This window comes from Salmo salar, chromosome ssa01 (assembly GCF_905237065.1).
Source record: "Salmo salar chromosome ssa01, Ssal_v3.1, whole genome shotgun sequence".
Lineage (NCBI taxonomy): Eukaryota > Metazoa > Chordata > Actinopteri > Salmoniformes > Salmonidae > Salmo > Salmo salar.
Window position 1 is genome coordinate 142,644,105 of NC_059442.1, and position 13,653 is coordinate 142,657,757.

The 13,653-nt window shown below is 42.2% G+C and overlaps 2 protein-coding genes across 2 annotated transcripts; one reads left to right on the top strand and one right to left on the bottom strand.

The window, feature by feature from the left end:
- Positions 1–159: 159 nt before the first annotated feature.
- On the bottom strand, positions 160–10,375 carry alad (aminolevulinate dehydratase). The gene is given in 12 exon segments (NM_001140852.1): positions 160–550; positions 655–784; positions 2,508–2,594; positions 2,705–2,792; positions 2,892–2,947; positions 3,125–3,213; positions 3,352–3,435; positions 3,541–3,676; positions 7,438–7,534; positions 8,740–8,790; positions 9,356–9,478; positions 10,337–10,375. Coding segments are annotated over 11 exon segments (993 nt in total). The 5' UTR covers positions 9,472–9,478; positions 10,337–10,375; the 3' UTR covers positions 160–491.
- Positions 10,352–13,323, top strand: tmem203 (transmembrane protein 203). Its single transcript, XM_014135101.2, has 2 exons — positions 10,352–10,495; positions 11,043–13,323. Exon 2 carries the CDS (start codon positions 11,344–11,346, stop codon positions 11,758–11,760), a length of 417 nt encoding a protein of 138 aa, XP_013990576.1. The 5' UTR covers positions 10,352–10,495; positions 11,043–11,343; the 3' UTR covers positions 11,761–13,323.
- Positions 13,324–13,653: the final 330 nt, after the last annotated feature.

Here is a 13,653-nt window from a genome sequence, read left to right on the forward strand (position 1 = left end):
GTTTCTTGACCCAACCTTACAACCACGGCTAAATGTCAGCGCTAAAGCCAGAGCTATTACAGACGTTACAGAACAAACTATAAAAACTCAAGGCCTATATTCATGATACTCTATTTAGAAAACTATAGAAATAGTAAATAATGCCCATAAACCAAAAACACAAAACATATTTTATATTACCATTCTTTCATCTAACATTAGACAAACCCTTCAAAGCGAATTTGATAAGCTTTACAAAAGTGTCTACTAGCTCCAAGACTCCCACCTCTGGTGACAATTAGTGGTTGCTGCACACAAAGCAAAAAAAAACAATGTCGTAACAATGTTATATAGAAAAATAAACTGTAAATGAATGTATGAAGATAGATTGCCTGTTCTCACATGTCAGTTTGGTTTGAATAGACACCATTTGTCAGTGTAGGTCAGCCTTGCATAGCTTGGTAAAAAGGAGTTTGTCACATGATCCATCTCTATGTCCATCCTTCTGTCTGTTACTCTTTCAGCCAGGTGAGCAGTTGAGGTGTGTAGTAGGTGATGATGATGTCAGCACCTAGAGCAGAGGGAAGAATATAGAACTAGAGCAGTAGAACTCACTCTCTCTATAGAGAACAGAGCACTGTTCCTCCAGACCCAAAGTCTCCCATCCCCTCTCACCTGCCCTGCGGAAGGCAGTCATAGACTCCAGTACAGCGGTGCGCAGGTCAAAAGCTCCAGCCTGGGCCCCATGCCACAGCATGGCAAACTCCCCTGACACGTTATACACTGCCAGTGGGTGAGTGGGGTGCTGGAAGAGACCAGAGAAGGATGGTAAGAAAGCGATGGAGCAGATAAAACTATTGTGAAAGATAGTGAAAACGTGTAAACTCAGCAAAAAAAGAAACGTCCTCTCACTGTCAACTGGGTTTATTTTCAGCAAACTTAACATATGCAAATATTTGTATGAACATAACAAGATTCAACAACTGAGACATAAACTGAACAAGTTCCACAGACATGTGACTAACAGAAATGGAATTGTGTGTCCCTGAACAAAAGGGGGGTCAAAATCAAAAGTAACAGTCTGTATCTGGTGTGGCCACCAGCTGCATTAAGTACTGCAGTGCATCTCCTCCTCATGAATTGCACCAGATTTGCCAGTTCTTGCTGTGAGATGTTACCCCACTCTTCCACCAAGGCACCTGCAAGTTCCCGGACATTTCTGGGGGGAATGGCCCTAGCCCTCACCCTCCGATCCAACAGGTCCCAGACATGCTCAATGGGATTGAGATCCTGGCTCTTTGCTGGCCATGGCAGAACTCTGACATTCCTGTCTTGAAGGAAATCACGCACAGAACAAGCAGTATGGCTGGTGGCATTGTCATGCTGGAGGGTCATGTCAGGATGAGCCTGCAGGAAAGGTACCACATGAGGGAGGAGGATGTCTTCCCTGTAACGCACAGCGTTGAGATTGCCTGCAATGACAACAAGCTCAGTCTAATGATGCTGTGACACACCGCCCCACACCATGACGGACCCTCCACCTCCAAATTGATCCCGCTCCAGAGTACAGGCCTCGGTGTAACACTCATTCCTTCGACGATAAACGCGAATCCGACCACCGCGACTCTTCAGTGAAGAGCACTTTTTGCCAGTCCTGTCTGGTCCAGCGACAGTGGCTTTGTGCCCATAGGTGACGGTGATGTCTGGTGAGGACCTGCCTTACAACAGGCCTACAAGCCCTCAGTCCAGCCTCTCTCAGCCTATTGCGGACAGTCTGAGCACTGATGGGGGGATTGTGCGTTGCTGGTGTAACTCAGGCAGTTGTTGCCATCTTGTACCTGTCCCGCAGGTGTGATGTTCGGATGTACCGATCCTGTGCAGGTGTTGTTACACGTGGTCTGCCACTGCGAGGACGATGTCCGTCCTGTCTCCCTGTAGCGCTGTCTTAGGCATCTCACAGTACGGACATTGCAATTTATTGCCCTGGCCACATCTGCAGTCCTCATGCCTCCTTGCAGCATGTCTAAGGGAAGTTCACGCAGATGAGCAGGGACCCTGAGGATCTTTTTTTGGTGTTTTTCAGAGTCAGTAGAAAGGCCTCTTTAGTGTCCTAAGTTTTCATAACTATGACCTTAAATTGCCTACCATCTGTAAGCTGTTAGTGTCTTAACGACCGTTCCACAAGTGCATGTTCATTAATTGTTTATGGTTCATTGAACAAGCATGGGAAACAGTGTTTAATCCCTTTAAAATGGAGATCTGTGAAGTTATTTGGATTTTTACGAATTATCTTTGAAAGACAGGGTCCTGAAAAAGGGACGTTTCTTTTTTTGCTGAGTTCATGTCAGAAGAGAAGCGAAAGAGGCAAGTTTTGTAGTCTTCATAACTGATGAAAAGCTTGTTTGTGTACCCTTGCATGTGAATTTAGTGTGGTGTGGTTATTTAGCTCAAACTATCAACACCACTCCCAGAGCCTGAAACACTGTTACCAGACAGAGAAAGGGGTTAATGAGGGAGAACATACTGACCTTGTCTTTGACCTCCCTCACTATGTCCAGATAGGGTAGTCCTGGCTTCACCATCAGCATATCTGCTCCCTCCTTGACATCTCTGTCCTGAGATAAAACCATAAACAAAATCTCAACCAGCTGGGTAAACAGAAGATCTCTGACACAAACACGATCTCCCCCTAATACACATGGACGCACTTCAGACACTTTCTTACCACAGCTCGTAGTGCCAGGCCCCTTGCACCGGACGGCAGCTGATAACAGCGCCTATCTCCAAATGCTGGCTTGGACTGTGCTGCATCTCTACACACACATAATAATAGATCTTAGAACATCTTGACAAATGGTAACGCGTAAGTAATGCCTTTTCTGCCCATCTTAAGTTTTACAATCAATTGTTACCTGAAGGGACCATAGTAACAGGAAGCAAACTTGGCACTGTAACTCAGCACTGACACCTGAGGAGGAGGAGGAAATACATGTATTTTCTTGGACATTTTCATTCAGAAAATTCTGCCTTTTAGCAAATGGCTTCCTTACTGAGGATTTCCTTACAGCGAGTTTTCCTTTCCTTATTGAGTCCATATGAATATGCGTTCTATTTTTATGTACAAACTAGTGCTCCCATCTGTTACCTTGTTGCCCATGTCATTGGACATCAGTGAATGTTTGATAGCTCCCACTCGCCCATCCATCATATCAGAGGGTGCAATGATGTGACAGCCTGTACGAGACGAACAAGAGATCTTAAACTATTGACATGGGTATAAGGCCCCATAAACAATACCAACATTGGTATTGATAAACATTATTTTTAGAAGTGAGAGTAGAAAACAGAGGGGTGAGGAGTGACCAAACTCACCAGCGCGGGCATAGGCCAATGCCACTTCTGCCAAACGTTGGCAACTGGCACTATTGTCCAGAGTGCCATCCTCCCGCAAGATTCCTGAGGGAGAATCAGAGGGCAGTCTTATAACAATGTACTGTCAATCAAAATAAATTATATTTGCATTAGTTTTAGATAAATGGAATGTGATAGAGAGTGACTGACCACAGTGTCCATGTGAGGTGTAGGGACAGAGGCAGACGTCACAGGCCATCAGCAGGTCAGGGAAAAGAGACTTTATCTTCTTCACAGCCAACACAGCCGGAGTATTGTCTGTGTCTGCACCCGAACCTCTCTCATCCTGAGAGGATGACAAGGTGTGCAAGAAAGCTGGCGTCAGCCTTTTAAATACATACTAAGTTTACAAGTGCATACAGATATAGGATCTTAAATTGAGCCAGTTTGCTACAGCAGGTTAATAATTGTGAATTATTATGTTGATTATAATTAATTTACATTTATTGTAGGGGTTGATACATTTTACATTAAGGTAAATCAAGTCTGAAATGTTAAAGTGGAAATTACTAACTTAAGAATACTTTTTAAACCTTGAATACACTACAGGTTTGCATGTCCTGCTGTGCAGAAAAAGTCTCAACAAAAGTGGTCAAATTAAGATCCTACATCTGTATTGGTCTTTCTATAAATAAATAGGGCCAATGTGTGATATTGGGATCAACACTACAAAATGGTTTAAAACAAACAAAAATGATTTTCATGCAGTTCCACATGTGTACTTAGAGGAGTAAAAATGAATATATGCATATTGGCCCATAACTCCACCTATACAACAAGAACATACAGTCGTGGCCAAAAGTTTTGAGAATGACACAAATATTAATTTCCACAAAGTTTGCTGCTTCGTCTTTAGATATTTTTGTCAGATGTTACTATGGAATACTGAAGTGTAATTATGAAATGCTTGTAAGTGTCAAAGGCTTTTATTGACAATTACATGAAGTTGATGCAAAGGGTCAATATTTGCAGTGTTGACCCTTCTTTTTCAAGACCTCTGCAATCCGCCCTGGCATGCTGTCAATTAACTTCTGGGCCACAGCCTGACTGATGGCAGCCCATTCTTGCATAATCAATGCTTGGGTTTGTCAGAATTTGTTGGTTTTTGTTTGTCCACCCGCCTTTTGAGGATTGACCACAAGTTCTCAATGGGATTAAGGTCTGGGGAGTTTCATGGCCATGGACCTAAAATATTGATGTTTTGTTCCCCGAGCCACTTAGTTATCACTTTTGCCTTATGGCAAGGTGCTCCATCATGCTGGAAAAGCCATTGTTCGTCACCAAACTGTTCCTGGATGGTTCGGAGAAGTTGCTCTCGGAGGATGTGTTGGTACCATTCTTTATTCATGGCTGTGTTAGGCAAAATTGTGAGTGAGCCCACTCCCTTGGCTGACAAGCAATCCCACACATGAATGGTTTCAGAATGCTTTACTGTTGGCATGACACAGGACTGATGGTAGCGCTCACCTTGTCTTCTCCGGACAAGCTTTTTTCCGGATGCCCCAAACAATCGGAAAGGGGTTTCAGAGAAAATGACTTTACCCCAGTCCTCAGCAGTCCGATCCCTGTACCTTTTGCAGAATATCAGTCTGTCCCTGATGTTTTTCCTGGAGAGAAGTGGCTTCTTTGCTGCCCTTCTTGACACCAGGCCATCCTCCAAAAGTCTTCACCTCATTGTGCGTGCAGATGCACTCACACCTGCCTGCTGCCATTCCTGAGCAAGCTCTGTACTGGTGGTGCCCCGATCCTGCAGCTGAATCAACTTTAGGAGATGGTCCTGGCGCCTGCTGGACTTTCTTGGGCGCCCTGAAGCCTTCTTCACAACAATTGAACCGCTCTCCTTGAAGTTCTTGATGATCCGATAAATGGTTGATTTAGGTGCAATCTTACTGGCAGCAATATCCTTGCCTGTGAAGCCCTTTTTGTGCAAAGCAATGATGACGGCACGTGTTTCCTTGCAGGTAACCATGGCTGACAGAGGAAGAACAATGATTCCAAGCACCACCCTCCTTTTGAAGCTTTGAGTCTGTTATTCGAACTCAATCAGCATGACAGAGTGATCTCCAGCCTTATCCTCGTCAACACTCACACCTGTGTTAACGAGAGAATCACTGACATGATGTCAGCTGGTCCTTTTGTGGCAGGGCTGAAATGTAGTGGAAATGTTTTTGGGGGATTCAGTTCATTTGCATGGCAAAGAGGGACTTTGCAATTAATTTCAATTAATCCTATCACTCTTCATAACATTCTGGAGTATATGTAAATTGCCATCCTACAAACTGAGGCAGCAGACTTGATGAACATTTATATTTGTGTCATTCTCAAAACTTTTGGCCATGACTGTAGGCCTAGGACTATACATACTCTTAGCAGGGTTCATAACGACATTGGCAAGCAAAATTCAAGGACTTTCAGGGACTTTTTCAAGCACTTCATTGTAATTTAAGGACCGCAATGTTATACAATTGTATAATTTATATAAATTGTACATGTAGGGCCAAATATAGAACCCCCCCCCCCCCCAAAAAAAAATATATTGCAGGTGTAACATGGAAAACAAAATGTATTTGTAATGTTAATTCATTACCTGATTATATGGTGAATAAGACCACTAGGCAGTCGTTTGTCATAATATCCAGAATATCCTACACAATTGTGCACAGTAAACTCTGTCCAATCTGTGGCACAAAAACATAAACTCATTATCTTAATGTCTTCTCTGTTAAATCTAACGAGACCCTGCTGTTAATCAAGCAGACAACAACAGATGATCAATATCAATTCGCTAGGGATATTAGATCCAATGTGGATCCAGGCACAACTGTCTTCACCAATGTGAGGACTGAGACACCAAAATATTCGGGACATTCCTTGTCAACACCTTTTTTCCGGCACTTGGGCTGTTGTTGCATCGCATGCACTATCACAACAGCTGTTCATCACTTGACTGTCATTCTGACAATTCCTTCCTGGATCAGATGACATGTGATAATTCCACTGGTGTAACATCAACTGGACACAAATGCGCATCCAACAAGTATTATGCATAATTATTGAAGAACTAATTTAATGACAGTATTGACTTAGGTTTTAAGTATCAAGGTAAGGTGACTCTTTTGGTTAGAATTATTCCATTTTGCAATCGCGTACATAATTGATTTGATTATCACCACGTAACATAAGGAGAAACTAAATGTTACGTAGTTACACTGCATTTCTGAGTTACAAAAAAACTGTCCAACAGCTAGATCCAGGATTCTTAAAGGGTTCAAGTTCAATGTCTAATTTAACTGATTAATGCATAATATGATATAACGACAATTTACACTGCCATAAATGCAAGGAAAGAAAAGTTGTTTTATGTCACACCATTTTAGACAAATCCGTCAAAACACCAACCATGATAAAAGGTTAAGCATAGGTTTTAAATCAACTCGTGAATCGTATTTAATATTTATTACAGACAAATACTCCTCAGTTTCATCAGCTGTCCGGGTTGCTGGTCTCAGACGATACCGAAAAAGCCGGATGTGGAGGTCCTGGGCTGGTGTGGTTACACATGGTCTGCGGTTGTGAGGCTGGTTGGAAGTACTCCCAAATTCTCTCCAATGACGTTGGAGGCGGCTTATGGTAGAGAAATTAATATTAAATTCTCTGATAACACCTCTGGTGGATGTTCCTGCAGTCGGCATGACAATTGCATGCTCCCTCAAAACTTGAGACATCTGTGTTATTGTGTTGTGTGACAAAACTGCACATTTTAGAGTGGCCTTTTATTGTCCCCAGCACAAGGTGCACCTGTATAATGATCATGCTGTTTAAACAGCTTCTTGATATTACAGCACCTGTGAGGTGGATCGTCTATCTCAGCAAATGAGAAATGCTCACTAACAGGGATGTAAACAAATTTGTGCACAAAATTGTAGAGAAATAAAGCTTTTTGTCTGTATGGAAAATTTCAGGGCTCTTTTAGTTCAGCTCATGAAACATGGGACCAACACTTTACATGTTGCGTTTATATTTTTGTTCAGTACAGTTTACTGGTACCTTAGCTATTTTTGCGGGCACTCCAAAAATCAGCACACACTTCAAGCCCTTCTCCACAAGGGGGCGTAGCATGCCCTCCAGTTTATTCACTCCATATCTGAGAGGAGAAAACAATTTGATTGAGGGAGACACAGGGAATGGACAAACAACAAAGTGCTATTTCAATACAACTTTGAGGCAAGCAATTACATAGTGGCACTTCATTAGCAATGCATTGTGATGTATTTGATCTCCATAACCTAAAATCATGTTTGTCTTGGGCAACAAACCAAATCAGTCTTAGTAAGTTAGATAACTACCGAAGTTAGATAACTACCGGAGTGCCAAGTCTATGACAAAAAGGCTTCTCAACAGTTAATACCCCCAAGCCATAAGACTCCTGAACAGGTAATCAAATGGCTACCCGGACTATTTGCATTGTGTGCCCCCCCAACCCCTCTTTTACGCTGCTGCTACTCTCTGTTTATCATATATGCATAGTCACGTTAACTATACATTCATGTACATACTACCTCAATGGGCAGACCAACCAGTGCTCCCGCACATTGGCTAACCGGGCTATCTGCATTGTGTCCCACCACCCATCATCACATACGCATAGTCACTTTAACCATATCTACATGTACATACTACCTCAAATCAGCCTGACTAACCGGTGTCTGTGTGTAGCCTCGCTACTTTTATAGCCTCGCTACTGTATAAAGCCTCGCTACTGTTATTTTTCACTGTCTTTTTATTTCTTTACTTACCTATTGTTCACCTAATACCTTTTTTGCACTATTGGTTAGAGCATGTAAGTAAGCATTTCACTGTAAGGTCTACACCTGTTGTATTTGGCGCACGTGACAAATAAACTTTGATTTGATCTATAGACACAGTATTTTCAACTCTGACACGTAATAGTACCAAGGCTTAGGGCTCAGTATTGGTTTACAGCCTACTTTATTGTAACCAAATGGTGCATGATAAGGGAGGGTTGTGAGGGACAAAAAGCTAATGGATTCTCTTCTTATCTTGGCCCAGTTGTTGGCTCTGGATCCACCCTGCCTCACAGTATTTATCTGGAGGTCACAGCCTTGCTCTCAATGGTCCCATCCCCTGCTCATTCTCACTCAATCAGATAGCCATTATAATTCAAATTTAAAGTATTTTTGTTTCAAAGTCATATGTTTTAAAATATGATTACAATACATGATAAATTAATAGCACATTGGGGGTATTCAACTACTGTACCCAGCATAGATGAGCAATTATCATAGCTGAGATTATAAACCAAATGAACAGGTAATCTGGAGTCATTACCTGGCCTGGCCAGGTAGACTAGCGATGGGCTCCACAGCATCAGGACTGTCACTGTTGGAGAAAAGAACCAGAAAGCTGCCATGTCACAAAAACACATAGCCATCCAAATATATACAGTACCAGTCAAAAGTTTAGACACACCTCATTCAAGGGCTTTTCTGTAATTTGACTATTTTCTACATTGTAGAATAATAGTGAAGACATCAAAACTATGAAATAACACATATGGAATCATGTAGTAAACAAAAAAGAACAAATCAAAATATATTTTATATTTGAAATTCTTCAAAGTAGCCACCCTTTGCCTTGATGACAACTTTGCACACTCTTGGCATTCTCTCAGCCAGCTTCATGAGGAATGCTTTTCCAGCAGTCTTAAAGGAGTTCCCACATATGCTCATTTAAATTAAAAAAATTTAAACATATGTGCTATTTCATAGTTTTGATGTCTTCACTATTATTCTACAATGTGGAAAATTGTACAAATAAAGAAAAACCATTGAATGAGTTGGTATGTCCAAACTTCTCACTGGTACTGTACAGTTTACCTTACTTTGACATTTGTATCACAACATCAAGACATCCTAGTGTCTATGTGGTAGAGGAGAGACATTACGTGATGAAGATGGGGTAGATGAGGTTCTCAGGTCTCAAGTCTGAGGCACAGGTCTGCCAGTATCTGAGTGTTGGGTGGAAATAGCCACTGTGGAGGAGAGACTCGACCGGTTGCATCTTTGCCCTGAGAGAGAGGAAGAGAGAGGTGTTTGACAATGGCACGTATATTCACGCCCACATTTCTGAGATGCATTGGAATGAGAGAATGGTTTACACATGCACCCACATTAACTGACCATGCATGCGTGAAACCCGACTTAAACATAACAATTGGATGACCCTGAGTGACAGCAGTAATAATGCTGGTTTTCACACAACTTGAGCAAGAGTAATTGTTCACATTTATGAAAGCACATCCCAGATCCGTTTAATTATATAATTTAAAGATTATTAACATGAAAAGGTCTACATCTATATTAAAATGGCTGATTTTATTCAAATAACCAGGTAATTATATCCCAATCAAATGGGTGGAGAGAGAGTCCGTGGATAATTCCTATTTTCTTAGGAACTATCCACAAGCACGCGGACCAGAGAAGCAAAATGCATGCTTTGACACCAGACATCAAAAGTTCACAGCTGGAGAGGAGTAACGTTAAAACGATACCTGACAAAAAAAAAGCGCGTTTGATAAAATAAAAATACAACGTTAGGTAAATGACTGATTTAGCAAGCAAGCTTACAATATTGTGTTTTATGACATAAAACACCTACTATTAGTAATGATTAAGCTAAATCTGTTATTAAACAATAGGTTTAAAACAATTAAATGTAATGACAGAAAGCTAACTTCAACTTATTCGATCAAGAATCATGTGCTATCAAACTGGCCAGCGATATACACCAAACGACCATAGCAAGCACACTTGCAACTCCTCCTGCTCATATTCCACAGATGTATAACTTGTTCACCTTGCAACATCCAAAAGATAATTTATCAGCATAAACTAACATACAACAAGGTTAATGTTCGTGTTCTTACCTTGTACAGTACGTCCTTGCTCCTTGGCTTTCGCTTGCACTAGTCTCACGCACTAACCGGCCACCGTAAATTCCGTGAACGTACAAGTTCTCGCGATTGTACACTATCTCAGTGAAGGAAGGAAAACATTACGAAAAAATCGGAACTCAATTAATTAAGGTAAAACCACAAACTGTTGTTAAAACCTTGTAATGTTATACAGTAACTCCCATCAGTTGACACATGCAAAGAATGAGAAATAGCTGCATGTGGTGATTGTAAGTAGCTAGTATGAGATGAAGAAGGGCTTCGATACTGTAGATAGCGAGCTAGCTCATTGTGCTAGCACTTTCTGGCTGTACCTCAGCTAACGTTAGTTAGCTAACTATCCGAATAATCTGACAATACAGCATTTGATCGGTTAGCTACTAGACAGTTATTACGTTATTCGTTTGCGATTTCAACTCTCATCACTACCCTCTCACCATTGTATTTCTGAACGACACATCAGTTTCGTCTAGACTAATGTTACAGATTGTAACAATGTTTGCAACTTTTGATACGTTTGTTTCAATCGACTTCACGCTTGTTACAATGTAATTTGGTAAAGGGGAACTGAAGTAAACAGCTATTGTCACTTTGATGTTCAGTGTATGGCCATTTCAATAAATGTAAGTTCAATTTTGTTGTCATGCTCTGAATAAAATATCTCTGTTTCTAAATAAAGGCAGAACACCTTGATTCTTTGAAGACATCCTCCACATGTGAAGCTCATCACTGGCTCACAGTATTCCGTCCTCTCTGCCCCCCACTGTCTTCAATGATGTAGATGAGCTTTATCGTCTGTGCAGCAGTTCCTCTTCTATTGCCTTCTGTGGATTCCTTCCCAGACGTCCATGTCTCCTTTCCTTCACACTTTACCACCCTGAGTCTGGAACATCACCTCTCCAGAGTCGAACCAGTGACTATACCCCAGCTCATCCCTGGTTGAACAGTCCACCTGCGTCTACTTCCTCCACCTTAAGGCAATGCTGTTCTCTCTGCGGGAGCTGGTCCAATGGCTGGGCTTTGCCACTTTTGAGCTCTTCCTCCAACTGGGGGCTCTGCTGGTCTTCAGCGTGCTGGTAGCACTGCGGGCCGACTTCTTTGACTCTGGGATGAGCTGGTGGCTGGTCTTCATCCCTCTGTTTGCCGCTGATGGCCTCAGCACCTACTTCACAGCCATCGTGTCCATCCGGCTATACCAGGAGAATGAGAAAAGGCTGGCAGTGCTGAGGCTGCTATGGGTGCTGACGGTGCTCAGCCTCAAGCTGGTGTGTGAGGTGCTGCTGTGCCAGAAGCTGGCAGAGCAGGAGCAGGCGCGCGATCTGTGGTTCGGTCTCATTGTCTCACCGCTCTTCATCCTCCTGCAGCTGCTGATGATTCGCGCCTGCCGCGTCAACTGAGGCCAGGGGCGGTTTTGTTTAGCAACAAAATCACCACGTGCGCAACTATGGGGCAAAAAAACCCAGACCGGGTTGGCTTAGATCAGGATTGGGCAAATTTGGTTGTGAATCAGCAGTTTTTCTCATGTTATGTCAGTCACTGACAGTCACTCAATTAAGCCATGTCAGCTAACAATTTTTAGATTGGTAAATTAGTCTTGCCAGCTATTTAAACTTGGTCTAATTACCGACCAGGGGGGCCCCATTGATTTTGTTAGTCACTCACTCAGATATCATATTAAAAACAGCAAACATTTCTCTCCCTAAGGTAGAATATCAGGAAATTAGCTGTAAAACTGCATATTATTCTTTCCGCTGTCACGTTTTGCTTGCAAGGTAGGGGGGTCAACAACATTTCCCTTAGGGCCCCCAAAAGGTTAGTGCTGGCTCTTACGGCATGTTGGGGCGGCAGGGTAGCCTAGTGGTTAGAGGGTTGGACTAGTAAAAGGTTGCAAGATCAAATCCCCGAGCTGACAAGGTAAAAATCTGTCGTTCTGCCCCTGAACAAGGCACTGTTCCTAGGCCGTCATTGAAAATAAGAATTTGTTCCTAACTGACTTGCCTAGTTAAATAAATGTAATAAATACAATGTGTGTGTATGGATGTGGGGGGGACTGTACGGATGTAGGTACCCAGACCTCATGATGAGTTCAGAATTTTTGGTGACCCCCAAAGTTCGCCATCCCTGTCTTAGATTGTTGACAACATGTAAACTATATTTAGTCTCAATGTTTATTGAAAACATAAATACACAATGTATGCACAATGAGTACTTGCTGTCTCTCAAATACATTGTTACAGTTGTTGGTTAGCTAGCTAGCGAAAACACCTCTAAACAAGATGGGGTATCAATAAAAAGATACAAGCTGCAACGAGCCACCTACGATTCCACGCGTTGCAGGTTCTTGGCAATTGTGGAGTTCGTTTTGCATGGCCCGGTGCCCCGGGTAGACGGAGGTCTTAAGTGAATTATCCTACCCACCTTGGGCACCGGGCCATGCGAAACGAAATTCACTATTATTGCTAGCTATCATAACAACGCATGCATTCCGGGCCACATCGATGCGCTTGGATCACTTTCGTGACGTTGTGAGCCAACCCGTCTATACAGGTGGGTTGTTTTAATTAACAGACTATTGTCAAGTACTCGGTGGACTAATGGCTGGAGATGAGGGTCATGGGTTTCCCCTCCATTTCTGACCTCGTCTGAGGACAGCGCGACTGTTTCCATGCGCTTTGTCTGCATGGCTCTCCCATGAACATTGCTGCCTGTGGATAAAATGTATCGTATTTGATCTGTGTTATGGTCCTCTTGTTCAAGCATGTATTCATGGCCTAATTTGATCCTTTAAAGTGTAATTTAATTCCTAACGTGAAATGTGGTGCTGGGGAGGGTCAATTGAAGTACTGTCTTGAATTTGGTTACTGCCACCAGTTTTATTTTTTTCTCTCTTTTTCTTATCTGCTCGTTTTTGGTAACCTTGTTGTTGTTTGTATATATGTGTAATTAAACATTTAAGCTGGTGAAGTTGATCATGTAATATTATTTAATCTCATCAGAAATCTATGAAACATTAATCAGCCCTCTTTTGGTCAATTCTGAACGGATTCCATGCCGTTATGTCCCATGTAGACTTAGATCTTTGGTATGTCCACTGTTATCCCCTATGACGACGAGATTTGGGCACAAGATGTCGCTATTTACATTGAAGATGGGCGTGTGAACTACTCAATTTCCTATGCCTAAACCAACATTGGCAAGGCCGTTCAAGTAATAAAAGGAAAGTTCACATAGGAGTGAGTTCATGGAAGTAAAAGTCATAATCGCTAATATCATGGCTAAGGCTGCATAAG

Bases quoted from the DNA above. Each gene is read 5' to 3' on its own strand.
- tmem203 (XM_014135101.2), top strand. From the start codon at position 11,344: ATGCTGTTCTCTCTGCGGGAGCTGGTCCAATGGCTGGGCTTTGCCACT.